Source organism: Lithobates pipiens, unplaced genomic scaffold, assembly GCF_037356315.1.
Source record: "Lithobates pipiens isolate NorthernLeopardFrog02 unplaced genomic scaffold, aLitPip1_a1.2 Scaffold_19, whole genome shotgun sequence".
Classification (NCBI taxonomy): Eukaryota; Metazoa; Chordata; class Amphibia; order Anura; family Ranidae; genus Lithobates; species Lithobates pipiens.
In genome coordinates this window covers 588,797,103-588,819,967 of record NW_027507764.1, presented here as the reverse complement: position 1 = coordinate 588,819,967, position 22,865 = coordinate 588,797,103, and the positions used below count along the sequence as shown (strand labels likewise).

General features: G+C 48.1%; 1 protein-coding gene across 1 annotated transcript in view; it reads right to left on the bottom strand.

The window, feature by feature from the left end:
* The window catches only part of KIF9 (kinesin family member 9), a 69,357-nt gene that overhangs the window by 34,319 nt on the left and 12,173 nt on the right, over positions 1 to 22,865 (bottom strand). Inside the window, exons 2-8 of the mRNA XM_077493550.1 lie at positions 22,532 to 22,636; positions 21,764 to 21,929; positions 16,909 to 17,015; positions 11,356 to 11,580; positions 6,963 to 7,046; positions 5,326 to 5,418; positions 1,258 to 1,402 (exon numbers count right to left, since the gene is read on the bottom strand). Coding sequence (XP_077349676.1) covers positions 1,258 to 1,402; positions 5,326 to 5,418; positions 6,963 to 7,046; positions 11,356 to 11,580; positions 16,909 to 17,015; positions 21,764 to 21,929; positions 22,532 to 22,636 — 925 coding nt within the window. The remainder of the gene's footprint in view (positions 1 to 1,257; positions 1,403 to 5,325; positions 5,419 to 6,962; positions 7,047 to 11,355; positions 11,581 to 16,908; positions 17,016 to 21,763; positions 21,930 to 22,531; positions 22,637 to 22,865) is intronic.

Below are 22,865 nucleotides of genomic sequence, written 5' to 3'. Positions count from 1 at the left end.
GTGTGGGACGTGTACTAAACCCCCTGAGCTATAATTGGCCACAGGCATCCTGCCTGTGGCCAATTATGGCTCTCCTCGCTGCCGGCGATGTGATTGGCCAAGCAATGCACTGAGATGGCGTAGGGCATTGTGGGCCGTTCGTGCCACACGAATTTGGTGCGAACGGCCCACAAAGTTCTGAATTTGCCGAACAGGCGAATGGCCCGTGTTCGAGTCGAACACCGAGCTCATCCCTAGTTAGCAGGTACTGTATTGTAAGAAGCCAGCACTTACCCTGCCAACCTGTTATCCCACTGGAACCCCAAGGGAAAACCACTTTTGGGTATAAGGGAGCCTCCCACAATTCAGATCATCCAATCACGAGGCTGTCACCATGTAAGCTCTGACCTAGAACAGCAATTTTTGGGGTGCTCCAGCAGACATTGGGGGACATGAAAGATACAGCTTGGTTACTTTCCTGCTACCCAGAGAACCTATTACCCTTGACCTTCCCACAGCACTTAAAGTGGACCTTCAACTTCCCCATCCTTCTGTCATCTCACCCCTACCACCTTCCTCTCTCATAGTTTGACTTTTTTTTTTTTTTTATAAAGATTTTTTTGGGTAGCCCTCCTAGTGCTTCCAGGATACTCACCTTGGGTAAGTAAAAGTAATCCTGGCCAGCTATTAGATGTTATCTGGCCTACGGGTAGGGTCAATGGCCTCTCACACAGGTCTTCAGGTCAGCCTACAGTCTCCGTTTCTCCTCAACATCCACAACCCCCTCTCTTCAGTCTTCAGCAAAGGTTCCCCCAGCTGTGCTGTCATTGGTTGCTAGGACTGCCAACATCCTAACAACCAATCATGTTAGTTCCTTTACACTGGAATCCCCCATAAGACTCCCCCCTTACATAAGAGCCCTCATAAGAGTCTCCCCCTTACATGAGAGCCCCTATCAGACTCACCCCTTATAATACAATCCCCATCAGAGTTCCCCTTATATGAGACACTCCATTAGAGTCCTCCTTACCTCCCCATTAGAATCCTCCTCACATGAAAGTCCCTATTAGAGTCCCTCTTTACATGAGAGGCCAATGAAGACAGCTAAAGAACGTTACTGAGGGGAAGATGCCAGCACATGAAGGACAGGAGCCATATTCGTGCACATGCACAGATATCAGGAAGGTCTCTGCTGGATCCCAAAAGCTGGCTAGTGCCATTGAGCATATCTGTCTATGCATGCATGCACAACATAGTCCTTGTGACATCATATCTCACCTAGTGAGTCCTTGAGGGCGTGAGTGAGTTTGCTTTGCCTGAACGGGACATGGTCACGGCGGTCGGCCAGCGCAATAATGGCTTGTTCCAGGAAAGAAAGGGACTTGTTGATGTAAGTGGCTTCCTTCAGGACCTGCCCTTCAGACTGAGAGACGGAAAAAAGAAATACAGATTTATGGAAAGCTTCGCAAGTCAATCTACATTGCAGCTCCTTCGAGCACTGATGTCACTGCGGCACAGAGCTGTCCTGTATTATCCTTTAGCGTAAAAGCCTTTGTTTACCAACTGGGGCAGGCTTGACAAAGAGGGAGCAACCTTGAAACGCTGTGCTGCCCCTTCTACTGACTTACGGTTTGGCCACGAGTGTACATGGTAGCAGAGGATGCTGCTCTAGGACACCACACAGAGCGCATACTCTACCCACCAACATATGGAAAGCTTCACAAGTCAATCTACATTGCAGCTCCTTCGAGCACTGATGTCACTGCGGCACAGAGCTGTCCTGTATTACCCTTTAGCTTAAAAGCCTTTGTTTACCAACTGGGGCAGGCTTGACAAAGAGGGAGCAACCTTGAAACACTGTGCTGCCCCTTCTACTGACTTACGGTTTGGCCACGAGTGTACATGGTAGCAGAGGATGCTGCTCTAGGACACCACACAGAGTGCATACTTTACCCGCCAACATTGGGGCTTCACAATAGTGTTAATATTGCCATCAAATTTTGATTTAGTTTTAGTCTTTTGACTAAAATGGCATTTTAGTTTTAGTCCCATTTTAGTCATCTGCAGTAGTTTTAGTCGTATTTTAGTAGACTAAACTCTCCAGTACATTTTATTCTAATAAAATAATTTTAGTCAACTAAAATCGAATGCGTTTAGGTAAAATTTAATGCGTTATTTAAGAATTTCTATAGAATTTCCAAACTCATTATATACTCCTGGGGTAAAAATAATCAAACATCATGTTATTATTTATGGTATTAAGGCTTAAACGAACTCACAGATACAGATTTAGCCACTCTGGACAGTGGTTCAAGGAGGCCTGTAATGCTGCACAGTGCTCTGGACAGTGGTCTGAGGAGGCCTGTAATGCTGCATAGTACTCCTGGACAGTGGTCTGAGGAGGCCTGTAATGCTGCACAGTGCTATAGACAGTGGTCTTTCTGAGGAGGCCTGTAATGCTGCACAGTGCTCTGAACAGTGGTCTGAGGAAGCCTGTAATGCTGCACAGTGCTCTGAACAGTGGTCTGTCTGAGGAGGCCTGTAATGCTGCACAGTGCTCCTGGAGAGTGGTCTGTTTAAATAGGCCATTAAAGTTGCACAGTGCTCTGGACGGTGGTCTGAGAAGGCCTTTAATGCTGCACAGTGGTCTGTTTAAATAGGCCTGTAATGCGGAACAGTGCTCTGGACAGGGGTCTGTCTGGGGAGGCCTGTAAAGCTGCACAGTGCTCCTGGATAGTGGTGTGTCTGAGGAGGCCTGTAATGCTTCACAGTGCTCCTGGACAGTGGTCTATTTGAATAGGCCTGTAATGCTGCACAGTGCTCCTGGACAGTGGTCTGTTTGAATAGGCCGGTAATGCTGCACAGTGCTCTGAACAGTGGTCTGTCTGAGGAGGCCTGTAATGCTGCATAGTGCTCCTGGAGAGTGGTCTGTTTGAATAGGCCTGTAAAGTTGCACAGTGCTCTGGACGGTCGTCTGAGAAGGCCTGTAATGCTGCACAGTGCTCTGGACAGTGGTCTGTCTGGGGAGGCCTGTAAAGCTGCACAGTGCTCCTGGATAGTGGTGTGTCTGAGGAGGCCTGTAATGCTGCACAGTGCTCCTGGACAGTGGTCTGTTTGAATAGGCCTGTAAAGCTGCACAGTACTCCTGGACATTGGTCCATTTGGATAGGCCTGTAAAGCTGCACAGTGCTTCTGGACAGTGGTCTATTTGAATAGGTCTGTAAAGCTGCACAGTGCTGTGGACGGTGGTCTGAGGAGGCCTGTAATGCTGCTCACAGTGCTCTGGATGGTGGCTGTAATGCTACACAGTGCTCTGTATGGGGGTCTGAGAAGGCCTGTAATGCTGCACAGTGCTCTGGACAGTGGTCTGTCTGAGGAGGCCTGTAATGCTGCACAGTGTTGGATGGTGGTCTCAGGTCTGAGTAATGGGCTGTAATGCACAGTGCTCTGTATTCTGGTGGTCAGAGGAGGCCTGTAATGCACACACAGTGCTCTGGATAGACAGCAGTCTGAGAGGAGGCCTGTAATTGTAATGTACACACAGTGGATAAAAACAAACTGTGCAGCTTTGACCAGAGTTGGATAATGCCCCTGCTGTAGGTGTAGACCAGTGATGGCAAACCTTGGCACCCCAGATGTTTTGGAACTACATTTCCCATGATGCTCTAGCACTCTGCAGTGTAGTTGAGCATCATGGGAAATGTAGTTCCAAAACATTTGGGGTGCCGAGGTTCCCCATCACTGGGGTAGGCTATATCCTGCTGTGTTGCTAGGATGTTTCTAAGACATTCCCATCCGTCACTGCTCACCTGTACCATCAAAGGAGTGAGCGCTCAAACCTCCGCACATGTGTGGTCCACTCAGTGTCAAGACAAAGTTATCTAGAACCCAGGGCGAACATGCCAAACCCTCCCCCCCCCCCACCCAAAGATTTATGAGCATTATGTGTCAGCAAAAATCCCCCCCCACAAAAAACACTAATCTGCATACTTACCCCTTAAGCATAAGTTCCCCCTCCTCCCAGTACAAATCTGCCCCCTGGTGAAATCCTCCCTCTCACACAAATCTTTTGCCACCCCCCCATCCCCAACATACCCACAGCTCAAATGCCCCCCCCCCTCCCCCCCCAAAAAAAATCACCCCCTCTAGTAAACATCTTCTCCCCCCAACTTCAAATCCCCCTCCCAGCACAAATTCCCCCCAAATACCCCTTCTAGCACAAATCTTCTTCCCCCACCCCCATCTCCCGCTACACAAATCACCCTAAATCACCACTCTTAGTAGCCCCCCCAAATTCCCACCTCAAAGAAAAATACTCACCCCCCTGTTGCCCCCCAAATTCCCCCTTCCAACACAAATCCCCTCCAATCTCCTTGCGCAACCCCCCTCCCACATGATACCACAGTGCCCAGGGCAGCCGCTCCTCCTGCCCACTCCTTGTCCCTGGCCCTGGGTCTACTATCCCCTCCAACCTCCTTGTGGCCCCCCCTCCCCACCTCACATGATACCACAGTGCCCAGGGCAGCCGCCCCTCCTGCCCACTCCTTGTCTCCGGCCCTGAGTCCACTATACCCTCCAGTCTCCTTGTGGCACCCCCCTTCCCCACCTCATATGATACCACAGTGCCCAGGGCAGCTGCCCCTCCTGCCCACTCCTTGTCCCCGGCCCTGGGTCTACTATCCCCTCCAACCTATTTGTGACCCCCCTCCCCACCTCACATAATACTACAGTGCCCAAGGCAGCCACCCCTCCTGCCCACTCCTTGTCTCCGGCCCTGGGTCCACTATACCCTCCAATCTCCTTGTGGCACCCCCCTTCCCCACCTCATATGATACCACAGTGCCCAGGGCAGCCGCCCCTCCTGCCCAATCCTTGTCCCTGGCCCTGGGTCTACTATCCTCTACAATCTTTGTGCCCCCCACCTCATATGATACCACAGTGCCCAGGGCAGCCGCCCCTCTTGCCCACTCCTTGTCCCCGGCCCTGGGTCCACTATCCTCTCCACTGCAGCATTACTGAGCTCAAAACTACTGCAAAAGGGGAGAGAGGGGCGCGCATGCGATGGGGGCTTGAAAGGGCTGGGAGTGTCTGAATTAGCACATACACAGTACATCAATCTGTCACATTTTTATAGGAAGAGGGAAGAACCGTCCAATCACGAGCTGGAAAGGTGAGTGGAAACAAATGCTTCTAATGGGCATTGCATAGGCTGGCTCTATAGGGGGCCAATGACAGCCCGAGCTTAATATATGGTGTCAGATGGGGGCGGGATCAGGACGGTTATCCTTGAAAGCCCAAACTTCTATTTTGCTGTAACTCGGTCTGCAGACACATTCCCATACTCACCCCAGTCTTCCCCAATCTCTCAGAACCCGCCAGGTCCACCAGGTTAATCTTTGACACCGTGTACCGCGCATTGGATAACGTCCTGGAATGAGACTGGAGAAAAAAATATGCAGAAATCACAAGGGGGTCTGTTTATAGAAAAATAAAAGTTGCTGTGCAAATGTCTTAAGCTTTTGCACAGTCATGACGAAGAATCCTTGTAATTTTGCGTAACATGTTTATTTCCTATGAGTGACAGCGCCACCTGGTGGTCATAATGCTGTGTATATTTTCCTGATTTACACTATAATACCAAACTCGCTGATCCATGTCTTTATGGATCTTGCTTTGTGCACTGGGGTGCAGTCATGTCAGAACAGGAAAGGGCCGTCCCCAAACTGTTCCCACAAAGTTGGGAGCATGAAATTGTCCAAAATGTCTTGGTATGCTGACGCCTTAAGAGTTTCCTTCACTGGAACTAAGGGGCCAAGCCCAACCCCTGAAAAACAACCCCCACACCATAATCCCCCCTTCACCAACCCCTCACACCATAATCCACCCCCCCCCCCCCACCACCACCAAATGATTTGGATCAGTGCACCACCTCACATAATACTACAGTGGTCAAGGCAGCCGCCCCTCCTGCCCACTCCTTGTCTCCGGCCCTGGGTCCTGGCCCTGGATGAGCGCGTTTAGTGTGGAGGAACTTGACTGGCCTGACCTTAACCCGATATTCATTCCAAAGGTGTTCTATGGGGGGTTGAGGTCAGGACTCTGTGCAGGCCAGTCAAGTTCTTCCACCCCAAACGCACTCATCCATGTCTTTATGGACCTTGCTTTGTGCACTGGTCCAAATCATTTGGTGGAGGGGGGATTATGGTGTGGGGGGGTTGTTTTCCAAGGGTTGGCCCCTTAGTTCCAGTGAAGGGAACTCTTAAGGTGTCAGCATACCAAGACATTTTGGACAATTTCATGCTGCCAACTTTGTGGCAACAGTTTGGGGGCGGCCCCTTCCTGTTCCAACATGACTGCTCACCAGTGCACAAAGCAAGGTCCATAAAGACATGGATGAGCGAGTTTGGGGTGGAGAATCTTGGCTGGCCTGACCTCAACCCAATAGAACACCTTTTGGGATGACTTAGAGCGGAGACTGCGAGCCAGGCCTTCTCGTCCAACATCAGAGCCTGACCTCACAAATGCACTTCTGGAAGAATGGTCAAACATTCCCATAGACACCCTCCTAAACCTTGTGGACGGCCTTCCCAGAAGAGTTGAAGCTATTATAGCTGCAAAGGGCGGGGCCAACTCAATATTGAACCCTACGGACTAAGACTGGGATGTCATTCAAGTTCATGTGTGTGTAAAGGCAGGCGTCCCAATACTTTTGGCTATAGGTTATCTTAAAGTTAAAAAATCTTTTGGTGGAACTGTCTTCCTTGATATCTTGGCATGTATGTAGTCCTCGGGGGCGGGAGCTGTGTAAAGCCTGTGATAAGTATTTTGTGATATTCTGTATGGAGGAAGAAAACACTCCCTGGGTTCTGATCTTCAGCCATTTAACATAAAGGAAAAACGTTGAATGATGGAGCCAGCAATGTTCCATGTATGGAGCGGCACTCCGCGTCATACATCACGTCCTCCATGTGACAAGAACTCACCTCCAGATGTATGGTGAATATACAATGGGACCGGGAAGAGTTTTTATTCAGGATGTGCGATCCTATGATCCGGTTTGTCTCCCCCTAGTGGAGATTAATGAAGAAAAAACAATCAATAGGTTTTCTGATCCCTCGGCTGTAGATATGTACGGTCAAGTAAGAGAGAGACATAATAGTCGAGGAAAAGCAGCAGCACAAGCTGTGACCGCATCGAGGGCCCATTCCAACCCTTTGTACCCGGACACGCCCATTCCCTATAATAGATTGTCAGGAGCCGCGTGCAGCGAGTGCGCAGTCCCGTTCACGTGGCGTGAGCATAGACGCCTCACCGGGTGTGCCGGAATCACAATAGACCTCGGCTTCCTTTTGTTCCAAATTGAAATTCTGACAAATTTTTTGTTGTTTGGAAATTCGGATGTATCTAATTTAAACATAAGTTTATTCAATTTAGCACTGCACTTAATTTGATATTATTATTGTTTTTTCACATATTTAGGAAGTGTGGGTAGTGCTGCCATCTTCGCTGGATTGGCATAGTAGCTCACAAGGTTTTACATATTCACTATTCCTCCCACTGATGATGGGGCACTATTCCTCCCACTGATGATGGGGCACTATTCCTCCCACTGAAACCAATGATGGGGCACTATTCCTCCCACTGACACCAATGATGGGGCACTATTCCTCCCACTGAAACCAATGATGGGGCACTATTCCTCCCACTGACACCAATGATGGGGCACTATTCCTCCCACTGAAACCAATGATGGGGCACTATTCCTCCCACTGACACCAATGATGGGGCACTATTCCTCCCACTGACACCAATGATGGGGCACTATTCCTCCCGCTGACACCAATGATGGGGCACTATTCCTCCCACTGACACCAATGATGGGACACTATTCCCCCCACTGAAACCAATGATGGGGCACTATTCCTCCCACTGACACCAATGATGGGGCACTATTCCTCCCGCTGACACCAATGATGGGGCACTATTCCTCCCACTGACACCAATGATGGGGCACTATTCCTCCCGCTGACACCAATGATGGGGCACTATTCCTCCCACTGACACCAATGATGGGACACTATACCTCTCGCTGATACCAATGATGGGGCACTATTGATCTTTTATTGAAAAAGAATCAAGCAACCAATTTTATACAAAAGTAAAAAAACAAAACCATAGTATAAAACTTCAAAAGAAAACAAAGGAATACACATCCATGTTCAGAATATATACAATATATACATAGTCCATTAGCAAAACATGTTTAGAAAACTATTTACATAAAGCAGCAGAGAGGACCTAAGAGGCACAACCCATCACCTATGTACGCAGCCATTTATCAAAAATGAATCATAAGTAATAAAATCTCGGGTGATAAGAGACAGACAGCCACACCCAGGAAAGAGACTCCTGGAAGTCAGGGAGGCTTGAAACCCCTCTACGCCTTCAACCAAGCAACACACTACTGACCCTAGCATAGAGAGACACTGGCAAGATGCAGACAAAGCTAACATACAAGAAGATCGGAATCAGGTAAGTCTTAAGCCCCATACACACTATCAGATTATCTGCTGAGTTTTTCCTTCAGATTTACCAAAACCATGTAGTAGAAGAGCCCGGCCTGATTGCATACACATTGAAACTCCTGAGGTTTGACCTCATATTATATGGTTTTGGTAAATCTGAAGGAAAAACTCAGCAGAAAATCTGATAGTGTGTATGGGGCTTTAATCAGATCAACCCTTTCCCTCAGAGATAACTTCCATCTCTTCCAGCTGACCACCTTAGTATTGGCAATTTCCAGTCTGCCTTCCCAGTTTTTGAGGCCATAATCGGCGGGTCCAAATTCAATGCCTAGAATCTTAATTCTTTCCTGGGGCACTGGAAAGGTGTCCGGGAGATCAAACCCCTCACCTTCCTTTCCCATCCAGAAAACTTCACTTTTTTCCTGATTGATCTTGGAGCCTGATGCTTCAGAATACAGTGATGTCAGAGAGACCACCTCCTCTGCTTCATCTGCCCCAGTGACAATCACCGACACATTGTCCGCATAGGCAACAACCCTCAAAGGCGGCTCACCCGGGAGCCCCCCTGGCAACCCACACAACATGCCGCTCTCTAGCCTCCTGATGAAGGGGTCGATTGCAAACACATAGAGCAGGGGACTCAGAGGACAATCCTGGCGCACCCCGGCGCCAACTTCAAAGGACTGCCCAACCCAACCATTAACAAGAGGAAAGCTTTCTGCCCCCTTATACAAGACCTTAAACCAATCGACAAAACCACCCGGCAGACCGTACTTACTAAGGAGCAACCACAGGTACTCATGGTTAACACGATCAAAAGCCTTTGCCTGATCCAATGTCAGCAAATACTTTCCCCAGCCTGCAGCCCTGCACCGCTCCAAGGCCTCCCGGACAGCTAAAACCGCTGAGAAGGTGCTTCTACCCTGGACCGAACAGTGCTGATGGCGAGAAAGCAAAGACTCTGCTACTGACGATAGGCGCCAGAAAAGAATCTTTGCCAGTATCTTTCTATCGACATTAAGAAGGCTGATGTGGCGCCAATTCTCAATCATCGAAGGATCTTTACCCTTTGAAAGAAGAATCACAGCCGAGTGCCTCATGGAAGGGGAAAGCACCCCCCCAGCAAGGTAACTGTTAAAAACCTCTACCAAATGTGGGGCCAGAATAGACTTAAAGGCTTTGTAAAACTCAGCCGTCAAGCCATCCGGTCCAGGTGACTTTTTGATGGTAAGCTGTTCAATTGCCCTCATCACCTCTTCAACTGTGATCTCCTCTGTCAAATTCATCAATGGAACATCTCCACCATTTAGACCTGGAATAGAGCCCAAAAAGCTGTCCATCTTGTCACGGTCAAGCTCTTTCCTCCTAAGAAGGTGAGGATAAAAGGACCTCACAACCCCCAGGATCCCTGACCTGGACTTTGTCAAGGAACCTGTACTGTCCTTAAGGCCAACAACCGTTTTAACAGCTACACCTTGTTTGCCGTTCTGGTAAGGGTCAGGCGAGTGGTACTTCCCATAGTCCCTCTCCAGAACCAAAGAGGCATGCCGGTCATATTGACACTTCCTGAGGAGGAGTTTCCCTTCGGAGATTGCCCCAGGATCTCCTCCTCTCGAGACAAGAATATCCAGCTTCCTCCGTAAACGTTGGTAGGTCATGTATTTATTAAACTGCTTTCTATTGGCTGGGCCCCTGAAGAATCCAGCGATCCTCTTTTTGGTCAGCTGCCACCACTCAGCCTTGCTGCTACAAAAGTCCAGGATGGTCACCTGAGCCTGAAAGAATTCCTCAAAGGATTGTCTAACATGTTCTTCCTTGAGCAGAGTCGAATTCAATCTCCAGATACCCTTGCCCCTCTGAGGGGCGTCTGAAGCATTCAGGACCACAGATAGCATACAATGATCAGAGAACTCTACTGCCTGCACCACTGGGGGCGAGAAAGCAGAGGTCTCCTTCAAAAAAAAAACTATCTATCCTACTCTGACTACTACCTCCATGAAAGGTGAACCCAGTGTCATCCGGGAGGTGCTTAATGAGCACATCCACAAGACCAGCATCCCTAACCATACTATTTTAAAAAACGCTATCATATGCCAGCCTGTCCTTGAAGTCCTTCCTGTCCTTGGGCCTAGTTACTGTATTAAAGTCACCTCCAAAGACCACTTGCCGGGATGTAAAAAGAAATGGATTGATCCTTGTAAAAAGGCATTTCCTGTTCCACTTTGTGTGCAGCCCATAAACATTAATTAGGCGCAGGTCCTGCCCCCCCACAAGGACGTCTAAGACCATACATCTCCCAATCTCCACCTCAATAACCCGCCGGGCATTTACCATGCCGGTTTTAAACAACACTGCCACACCGCCATAAGGCTCAACCGCAAGAGACCAGTAAGATGGACCATACCTCCACTCTCTCTTGGCCATATGAATATCTGCCAAGGAGGTGAGCCTAGTCTCTTGCAAAAATAAAATTTCAGCATCTAATTGGCTGAACAAAAAGAAGGCCATGGAACGAGCTCTTACTGACTTAATGCTGGCGACATTTATTGTCACCGCATGGGCACTATTCCTTTTACTGACACCAATGACGGGGCACTATACCTCTCGCTGATACCAATGATGGGGCACGATTCCTCCCACTGACACCAATGATGGGGCACTATTCCTCTCGCTGACACCAATGATGGAGACCTCTGCTCTTGGGTGAGTGGCACTTTCACAAAGCAAACCAGCCTGAAGTGCTGTGGCGAGTCACTTTTCCACCAGTAAAGCACCAACCTCAGGATCTTCATCTTTCGGAAAAGTACAGGTATCAGGTTGCTTACAACGTAACGGATAACAAGTTCCTTACCTCAAACAGCAGATTCAGCGCATGCTCCTCGCTGGGAACATGGTGGACAGATAAACCTTTAACGGACACCCCGTGTGGGTCATCCACTATGGCCATCTGGGTGTCAGAAGCGGGCACCTCGGGTAATGTGGACAGGAGGTCAAACAGGGTCTCATTGTAGATCTCCAGGTAGGAGACCCTCACAGTGACCGAGTTGTCACTTTGCTCTCCAATCTCTTTGAAGACCTGAGTGAGAGATGAAAATCCTCTTAGGCATGCGGGTCATCCATCTGGTCATATCTGCAAGTCATGTGAACAATGTGAAAATAGGAGACCATAGATATCTGTTATGTATTCTGTAAAGCAGATCCACGTCAAATGAATGGGCTGCCCTATGCACAACACGCAAAATGCGTGAAAATCACCCCCAAAAATCGTGAGCGGGAACGCACGTTCCCACTGTGAATGAAACTTTACACAGTATGTTTGAGGAAAAAAAAAAAAACATACAAATACAGAATATTTCTGCAACATATGCACATTCCTCCATGTTTTACCCCCTCAAACTGCTAATGAGAAAAGATTTGGATGTAGTTGGGGGCAGTAAACGTCTTTGTAGGTTGTTGGTAGTATTTTGAATTTGATTCTTTGACTAGCCAGATGCCAGTGCAGGGATTGGCAGAGAGGGGTGGAGGACACTGAGTGGTTGGTAAGGTAGATGAGTCTGACAGCAGCATTCATGATAGAGTGAAGGGGTCGGGGATAGCCTGTCTAGAGCAGTGGTCTCCAAACTGTGGCCCTTTTCTTGCTTTTACCCGGCCCTTGGGGCACTATTCCTCCCACTGATACAAAACACTGTTCTTCCCACTGACACTAACAACTATCCCCCCCCCCAATGTCAAAGATGGGGCACTATTCCTGCCCCCAATATTAAAGATGGGGCACTATCCTCCCCCCCACCCAATATCAAAGATGGGGCACTATTCCTCCCCTAATATCAAAGATGGGGCACTATTCTTCCCCCTAATATCAAAGATGGGGCACTATTCCTCCGACTAATATTAAAGATTGGGCACTATCCCCCCCAGTATCAAAGATGGGGCACTATGCCTCCCCATGATATCAAAGAAGGGGCACTAGTCTTCCCACTATTATCAAAGATGGGGCACTATTCCTCTCACTATTATCAAAGATGGGGCACTATTCCTCTCACTATTATCAAAGATGGGGCACTATTCCTCCCACCATTATCGAAGATGGGGCACTATTCTTCCCAGTATTATCAAAGATGGGGCACTATTCCTCTCCCGAATATCAAAGATAGGGCACTATTCCTCCCACCACTATCAAAGATGGGGTACATTTTACTCCTAAAGACACCGGGATAATTTCTACAACCACTAGCCACCATCTGGCCCCCCTAAAGTCTGAAGGACAGTAAATTGGCTCTTTGTTTCACTGTTAAAAAGGGGAGAGTTTTATAGATGTTAAGGAAGTGAAGTCTACAATATTTGGACAGAGATTGGATTTGGAGTTGAAAGGGCAGGTCCGGTCCAGGATTACATCTAGTACCTTGTGGCGTGAGGGGAGGAACTGATAGTTGTATTGATCTTGATAGAAAAATCGGGTTTGGGGGCACAATCAGTAAGGGGAACATTATGAGCTCAGTTTTAGAAAGATTGAGTTTCAGGAAGTGGTGTGACATCCATACTGATATGTGTCATGATCAGGGGTCAGGCTCAGAGACCGGTAGCTATAGCAGTAGAGAGGCTCCCACCAACCAGCAGGATAAGTACACAAGCAGGTCACCCTGGCCGATAACGCAGGATCCAGTAACAGATATAGCAGGTAGGGATTAAGAAGAAGCATAGTCCGTAAACAAACCAAAGTCCGGTAACATGCGGTTGCAAGTTGGGTTCAAGCAGAAGCGTAGTCGAGGAACAAGCCAAAGGTCGGTAACAAGTAGTTGTATTTTGGAATCCAGCCAAAGCATGGTCAGGAACAATCCAAAGGTCTGTAATGAGTGGTTGCAGGTTGGGATCAAGTAGAAGTGTAGTTAAGGAACAAGCTAAAGGTCTGTAATGGGTGGTTGCAGGTTGGGATCAAGCAGAAGCTTAGTTGAGGAACAAGCCAAAAGTCAGTGACAAGAGGTTGCAGATTGGGATCCAGCCAAAGTGTAGTCAAGGAACAAGCCAAAGGTTGGTCAGGAACAATCCAAAGGTCTGTAATGAGTGGTTGCAGGTTGGGATCAAGCAGAAGCTTAGTTGAGGAACAAGCCAAAAGTCAGTGACAAGAGGTTGCAGATTGGGATCCAGCCAAAGTGTAGTCAAGGAACAAGCCAAAGGTTGGTCAGGAACAATCCAAAGGTCTGTAACGGGTGGTTGCAGGTTGGGATCAAGCAGAAGCTTAGTTGAGGAACAAGTCAAAAGTCAGTGACAAGAGGTTGCAGATTGGGATCCAGCCAAAGTGTAGTCAAGGAACAAGCCAAAGGTTGGTCAGGAACAATCCAAAGGTCTGTAATGAGTGGTTGCAGGTTGGGATCAAGTAGAAGCGTAGTTAAGGAACAAGCTAAAGGTCTGTAACGGGTGGTTGCAGGTTGGGATCAAGCAGAAGCTTAGTTGAGGAACAAGTCAAAAGTCAGTGACAAGAGGTTGCAGATTGGGATCCAGCCAAAGTGTAGTCAAGGAACAAGCCAAAGGTTGGTAATGAGTGGTTACAGGTTGGGATCAAGTAGAAGCATAGTCGAGGAACAAGCCAAAGGTCTGTAACTAGTGGTTGCAGGTTGGGATCAAGCCAAAACATAGTTGAGGAAGCCAAGCCAAAAGTTAGTAACAAGTGGTTGCAGGTAGGGATCAAGCAGAAGCATAGTCAAGGAACATGTCAAAGGTCTGTAAAGAATGGTTGCAGGTTGGAATCAAGCAGAAGCATAGTCAAGGAATAAGCAAAAGGTCGATAACAAGTGATTGCAGGTTGAGATCAAGCAAAAGTTTAGATGAGGAACAAGCCAAAGGTCGGTAATGAGTGGTTGCAGGGTGGGGTTTAAGTGGAAGTGTAGTCAAGGAACAAGCCAAAGGTCAGTAACAAGTGGTTACAGGTTGGGATCAAGCAGAAGCATAGTCGAGGAGCAAGCCAAAGGTTGGTAACGAGTGTCATAAGAGATTGACAAGGAGCTGTCCAGCATCTCATGTGGCACAGCGAGGAGAGCTACAGCCAGACACCACAGAAGTTTCAGGTTTAGATCCAGACCCTGGCAATATATCAGTTAGTGTTGTGAGAGGAGACTGAAGGGGTGAGGTGAAGAGTAGAGAAATAGATTTGGGTATCACCAGCATAGAGACTGGAAGTCATGGGAGGTCATCAAGGGAGGAGGTGTAGACTGGTGGAGCAACTGTGTGTTGAAGTCAGGGGGCAGAAACTGGTCTACCCAGGGTTGCCAGATCACCAAAAATGCTGGCATTGCATATGAAAGTCTAGTCTTGATCTTCCCATGGGTAGTTCTGGATCTGGCTTCTGCTAAGCTCAGTGTATGACTTTTCCAGGCCTTGGCTTTGGTCTGCCACGAGGTCACAGGAACAAGGACCACTAGTGGTTTAGTCAGGCTGGAAGGCTTCGTGTTACGATTTGTCCTAATTTGCTTGCAGTGTCAGAACGTTTCCAACTCATTTCACAATCTTGTGTCATTTTTTGAGGGATAAAACACAGGGATATGTGCAACCTCGGCCCAAACAAATGTCTAAAATAATAAAGACGTACATTTTCTTCTGGAATACATTATTCACGTCACGTTTTGCACATGTACAGTGCCTTGCGAAAGTATTCGGCCCCCTTGAACTTTTCAACCTTTTGCCACATTTCAGGCTTCAACCATAAAGATATAAAATTAAAATTTTTTGTGAAGAATCACCAACAAGTGGGACACAATTGTGAAGTGGAACGAAATCTATTGGATATTTTAAACTTTTTTAGCAACTAAAAAACTGAAAAGTGGTGCGTGCAAAATTATTCGGCCCCTTTAATTTCAGTGCAGCAAACTCACTCCAGAAGTTCAGCGAGGATCTCTGAATGATCCAATGTTGTCCTAAATGACTGATGGTGATAAATAGAATCCACCTGTGTGTAATCAAGTCTCTGTATAAATGCACCTGCTCTGTGATAGTCTCAGGGTTCTGTTGAAAGCGCAGAGAGCATCATGAAGACCAAGGAACACACCAGGCAGGTCCGTAATACTGTTGTGGAGAAGTTTAAAGCCGGATTTGGATACAAAAAGATTTCCCAAGCTTTAAACATCCCAAGGAGCACTGTGCAAGCCATCATTTTGAAATGGAAGGAGTATCAGACCACTGCAAATCTACCAAGACCTGGCCGTCCCTCTAAACTTTCAGCTCAGACAAGGAGAAGACTGATCAGAGATGCAGCCAAGAGGCCCATGATCACTCTGGATGAACTGCAGAGAACTACAGCTGAGGTGGGAGAGTCTGTCCATAGGACAACAATCAGTCGTACACTGCACAAATCTGCCCTTTATGGAAGAGTGGCAAGAAGAAAGCCATTTCTCAAAGATATCCATAAAAAGTCTGGTCTAAAGTTTGCCACAAGCCACCTGGGAGACGCACCAAACATGTGGAAGAAGGTGCTCTGGTCACATGAAACCAAAATCCAACTTTTTGCCCACAATGCAAAACGATATGTTTGGCGTAAAAGCAACACAGCTCATCACCCTCAACACACCATCCCCACTGTCACACATGGTGGTGGCAGCATCATGGTTTGGGCCTGCTTTTCTTCAGCAGGGACAGGGAAGATGGTTAAAATTGAGGGGAAGATGGATGCAGCCAAATACAGGACCATTCTGGATGAAAACCTGTTGGAGTCTGCAAAAGACCTGAAACTGGGACGGAGATTTATCTTCCAACAAGACAATGATCCCAAACATACAGCAAAATCTACAAAGGAATGGTTCACAAATAAACGTATCCAGGTGTTAGAATGGCCAAGTCAAAGTCCAGACCTGAATCCAATCGAGAATCTGTGGAAAGAGCTGAAAACTGCTGTTCACAAACGCTCTCCATCCAACCTCACTGAGCTCCAGCTGTTTTGCAAGGAAGAATGGGCAAGAATTTCAGTCTCTCGATGTGCAAAACTGATAGAGACATACCCCAAGAGACTTGCAGCTGTAATCGCAGCAAAAGGTGGCTCTACAAAGTATTAACGCAAGGGGGCCGAATCATTTTACACGCCCCACTTTTCATTTTTTTATTAGTTAAAAAAAGTTTCAAAAACCCAATAGATTTCGTTCCACTTCACAATTGTGTCCCACTTGTTGGTGATTCTTCACAAAAAATAAACATTTTATATCTTTATGTTTGAAGACCTGAAATGTAGCAAAAGGTTGAAAAGTTCAAGGGGGCCGAATACTTTCGCAAGGCACTGTATATTTTACTCTGTAGCCCGCAGCAGCGGATCTATGAGAATGTGTTAGGGCCTACATTGACAACACAACAAGGAAGCTTTGTGTGATAATGAGTCCCCCTCAGGGACCGTCTCTATAAATCCCCCACGTGGGGAATGCAGCACCTGCTGTAGGGCTCTGGGGATGATTCCTCGATGTGTGTAGTTCTCGGTCGTCCCGGTGATGGTGTGCGTTTTCCCTGCCCCCGTCTGCCCGTAGCACATTAATGTACCTGGAAGCAAAAGCACAAGTCAGACGGGTCTCTGTGCACCATGTGATCTGGGAATAAAGCAGGTCATTGGTTAGTGGGGGGCACACAAAGCCACCGGAGGACCCCCAACCAGTATCGGGAAAGGGTCATCCAGCGCCCAGGACAAGGATTCAGAATTACTCCCCCTCCCCCCCCCGCAAATAATTTAACCACTTCAATACCGGGCACCTTCGCCCCTTCCTTCCCAGGACAATGTTGAGCTTTCAGCGCTGTAGCACCTTGAATGACAATTGCGCGGTCGTGCTACACTGTGCCCAAACTACATTTGTATCATTTTCCTCCCACAAATAGAGCTTTATTTCGGTGGTATTTCATCATCTCTGCGGTTTTTATTTTTTGCTAAACAAACTAAAAAATACCAACATTTTTGAAAAAAAAAAGTTTTTCTTCGTTTGTTATAAAATGTAGTTTTCTCCTTCACTGATGGGCACTGATGAGGCAGCACGATGGGCACTGATGAGGCGGCACTGATAAGGTGGCATTGATGGGCACTGATGAGGAGGCACTGATATGTAGAATTGATGGGCACTGATGAGGCGGCACTGATAAGGTGGCATTGATGGGCACTGATGAGGAGGCACTGATATGTAGAATTGATGGGCACTGATGAGGAGGCACTGATATGTAGAATTGATGGGCACTAATAGGCGGCACTGATATGCAGCACTGATGGGCATCGATAGATGGCACTAATATGCAGCACTAAAGGGCACTGACAGGCGGTACTGATAGGCACAGAATGGGGGCACTGATGGACACTAATAGATGGCACTGATGGGCACTGACAGACTGCAGTGATGGACACTGATAGGCGGCACTGATTGGAAATGACAGGTGGCATTGATGGACACTAATAGATGGCACTGATGGGCAGCACTGATTGGGCACTGACAGGTATTAATGCTGGGCACTCATTGGCACTATGATGGACATTGATTGGCACTGTGCTGGGCTCTGATTGGCACTGTGATGGGCACTGAATGGCACTGTGATGGGCACTGATTGGCACTATGATGGACATTGGCACTGTGGTGGGCTCTGATTGGCCCTGTGGTGGGCACTGATTGGCACTATGATGGACATTGATTGGCACTGTGCTTGGCTCTGATTGGCACTGTGATGGGCACTGAATGGCACTGTGATGGACATTGATTGGCACTGTGGTGGGCTCTGATTGGCACTGTGATAGGCACTGATTCGCACTGTGATGGACATTGATTGGCACTGTGCTGGGCTCTGATTGGCACTGTGATGGGCACTGATTGGCACTGTGATGGGCACTGAATGGCACTGTGATGGACATTGATTGGCACTGTGGTGGGCTCTGATTGGCACTGTGATGGACATTGATTGGCACTGTGGTGGGCTCTGATTGGCACTGTGATGGGCACTGATTGGCACTGTGATGGACATTGAGTGGCACTGTGCTGGGCTCTGATTGGCACTGTGATGGGCACTGATTGGCATTGTGATGGACATTGACTGGCACTGTGCTGGGCTCTGATTGGCACTGTGATGGGCAGTGAATGGCACTGTGATGGGCATTGATTGGCACTGTGCTGGGCTCTGATTGGCACTGTGATGGGCACTGATTCGCACTGTGATGGACATTGATTGGCACTGTGCTGGGCTCTGATTGGCACTGTGGTGGGCACTGATTGGCACTGTGGTGGGCACTCTCAGACTTTATTATTGGGGCACTGATTGGCAGCTGATTGGCACATCTGATAGGGTTGTGCTGATGATCAATGTGCTGATTATCAGCACAGACCCCCTCCCCCTCTCTGACAGGGAGGGCCGCCGATCAGCTCTCCCTGTTAGCCGCAACCCGAGGAATTCCGTTTACCAGCACTTCCTTGTTCTCGCGATGATCTGCTGTGATTGGTCACCGCTGATCACGTGGTAAGAAGCCTCTGTCAAAGGCTTCTTATAACGATCGGAGATGCGGCGTTTCAGACTGACACGCCGTACTCGCGGGCGTGCGCGGGCATGTTGTCCTGCTGGATGTCATATGACGCCCAGTCAGGATAACAGAACCACTTCCCGGCCGTCTGCTAATCTGCTATAGGCCGGGCGGGAAGTGGTTTGAATGCCGTAGAATGGGTGCACCACTCTGCATTTTTAGGTCCTTTGCTTCACTGAGCCCAGGGCAACTGCCCCTCCTGCCCACCCCCTTGTTTCGGCCCTGACCCCGACATTCCAAAAACCTCTTTTGAAACTCATTATTGCCCCTTCTAAAGTTAAGATTTTTTTTTTTTTTTTAGAAAACATCTAAAATCACAATTAAAAACAGGGGCTACACAGCCACATAGTCCAAAAATATTCTGCCCTCTCTTGCCCCCTTTGCTTGCTAACGCATATAATGTTTTAGGTTTGCCCCTTCTTCTCTGACGGCTGTGATTTGCATGACCCCCAACCCATACCCTGATTCAATCCGATGGCCTGTCTGCAAACCCAGATCTCCTTTAAAGTTAGACATTAAGATTTATACTAAGATCTCGGAGACTAGGCTCAGGATTGAACAGCTACCCTGTTTCCCCCGAAAATAAGACCTAGCGTGATTGTCGGTGATGGCTGCAATATAAGCCCCACCCCCCCAAATAAGCCCTACCTTTTCTCCCAAAAATAAGCCCTACCCTGAAAATAAGACCTACAAGGACTTTAACTGGGGCTTATTTGGGGGGGGGGGGGGGTAGGGCTTATATTGCAGCCATCACAGACAATCACGCTAGGTCTTATTTTCGGGGGAAACAGGGTAATTTGTAAAGACCAAGTGAGCCGGAAAAAATGTCTGCAAACTTTCCCAGCTGATCAGGGCAGCCGAGACCAGGCAGCTTCTATACTTCTCTCCTTGGAAATACGTGTAAGAGGGGCTTCCTGACTGGCTAGAATTGTAGAGACCATGTAAAGCGCCCTTGAGAGTGTGGTGCGGGTTACTGCCACTAATACCAACAATGAGACACTATTCCACCCACTAATACCAATGATGGGGCACTATTCCACCCACTAATACCAATGATGGGGCACTATTCCACCCACTAATACCAATGATGGGACACTATTCCACCCACTAATACCAATGATGGGACACTATTCCACCCACTAATACCAATGATGGGGCACTATTCCTCCCCCTGACACCAACCATGGGGAACTATTCTTCCTATTGACACCAATGATGGGGCACTAATTCACCCATTCACACCAATGATGGGGCACTAATTCTCCCACTGACAACAATGATGGGGCACTATTTCACCCATTGACACCAATGATGGGGCACTTATTCTCCCATTGACACCAATGATGGAGCACTATTTCACCTATTGACACCAATGATGGGGCACTAATTCTCCCACTGACACCAATGATGGGGCACTATTTATCCCACTGACACCAATGAGGGGGCACTATTCCTCCCACTGACACCAATTATGGGGCACTATTCCTCCTACAGACACTAACAATGGGATACTATTCCTCCCACTGACACCAATTATGGGGCACTATTCCTCCCACTGACACCAATGATGGGGCACTATTCCTGCCACTGACACCAATGATGGGGCACTATTCCTCCCACTGACACCAATGATGGGGCACTATTCCTCCCACTGACACCAATGATGGGGGGACTATTCCTCCCACTGACACCAATGATGGGGGCACTATTCCTCCCACTGACACCAATGATGGGGCACTATTCCTCCCACTGACACCAATGATGGGGGCACTATTCCTCCCACTGACACCAATGATGGGGCACTATTCCTCCCACTGACACCAATTATGGGGCACTATTCCTCCTACAGACACTAACAATGGGATACTATTCCTCCCACTGACACCAATTATGGGGCACTATTCCTCCCACTGACACCAATGATGGGGCACTATTCCTGCCACTGACACCAATGATGGGGCACTATTCCTCCCACTGACACCAATGATGGGGCACTATTCCTCCCACTGACACCAATGATGGGGGCACTATTCCTCCCACTGACACCAATGATGGGGGCACTATTCCTCCCACTGACACCAATGATGGGGGCACTATTCCTCCCACTGACACCAATGATGGGGCACTATTCCTGCCACTGACACCAATGATGGGGCACTATTCCTCCCACTGACACCAATTATGGGGCACTATTCCTCCCACTGACACCAATGATGGGGCACTATTCCTCCCACTGACACCAATGATGGGGCACTATTCCTCCCACTGACACCAATGATGGGGGCACTATTCCTCCCACTGACACCAATGATGGGGCACTATTCCTCCCACTGACACCAATGATGGGACACTATTCCTCCCACTGATACCAATGATGGGGCACTATTCCTCCAACTGACACCAATGATGGGGCACTATTCCCCCCACTGACACCAATGATGGGGGCACTATTCCTCCCACTGACACCAATGATGGGGCACTATTCCTCCCACTGACACCAATGATGGGACACTATTCCTCCAACTGACACCAATGATGGGGCACTATTCCTCCCACTGACACCAATGATGGGGCACTATTCATCCCTCTTGTATGTGTTTACATGTACTAGGGGGAAGAACTGTTTGCGTTGTTTACTCCCACTGATGCCAAGATTTCTACCCCCACTGGCTAAGGTCCGGCCCCCCTAAAATCTGAAAGACATTAAACTGGCCCTTTGTTTGGGGGCCCCGGCTCCACAACTCACCGTTATAACCCTGCAAAGCTTTGGACACAACTGACTTTGCCACAGTATCGTATACGACGTCCTGAGAGGCACCGTGCAGGATCCCGTCCACTTTAAAGGACCAATCATATCGCTTGTTGTTGACCACGCCCAGCTTTTCATCCTTCTTCAGGTGGACCTCGATGCTCTGAAGAACAATATATACGGATTTAAGGTTATTTATTACTATATTCAGAAGATGAAATGACACGATTTGTAATACTTTGATGCTTTTGATTACAACTTGTGATACCCACAGTCACGGTGAGGACTATTATGGGATGGCTTGATCCAGGAAATGAAAGAAATCATCTCTTCGGACTTCTGTGTTTACTATGCTTCAGCTTGTGAATGATCAGGGAGCCTTCATACAGAGCGCTTCCTGTTCATTCATCCTGCAGTGCAGCTAAGGCTGCAGAGAAAGGATTGGGGATGTCTTTCTGAGATATCAGGGGTTGGTTTAGACCCCTCGTATTTCAACAAAACCCTCCCCACCCCCACCCCAGCACAAGGGCTGTTAAAATAAAATTCAAAAATTCAAAATCAAATTATACAAAATTAATGTAAAAAAAAAACAGAATGAGGGCTTATTCATGTCCTCGGGCCACATGAAGGTGCGTTTTTTTCATGTGCCTGGGGCCATGTTCAGGGCCCATAAGCTGCACGGGGCCCCATCATTTCTAACAGCAGCCCTACGTGTGTTTCTATGTATAGAGAGCCGTGCTGATGGAAAATGAGAACCGGCCTCACCTTGTTGTCTTCCCCAAGTGTGATGACGTCTTGTGCGAAGTTAGGGGTGGGCCGGACCCGGACAAACACCTGGACATCACTGCTCCCCGAACTCATTGTCACCTTCTGGAAAGACAAAACAGCTAAAATATCCCCTGGAGAATCACTGATACAAACAAATACATAAAATGATTTCCCAATGCCCAGAAGGGCTCCAGAACCCGGTGATCTGACAACAACTCTTCTCCTATGGGGATGGAATTTTGTAATTATAGAAGAGGGGGTCAAACCCACCCATGTCCCATGTCTCCACGCTCAGTGTCCCATATCTCCACGCTCAGTGTCCCATATCTCC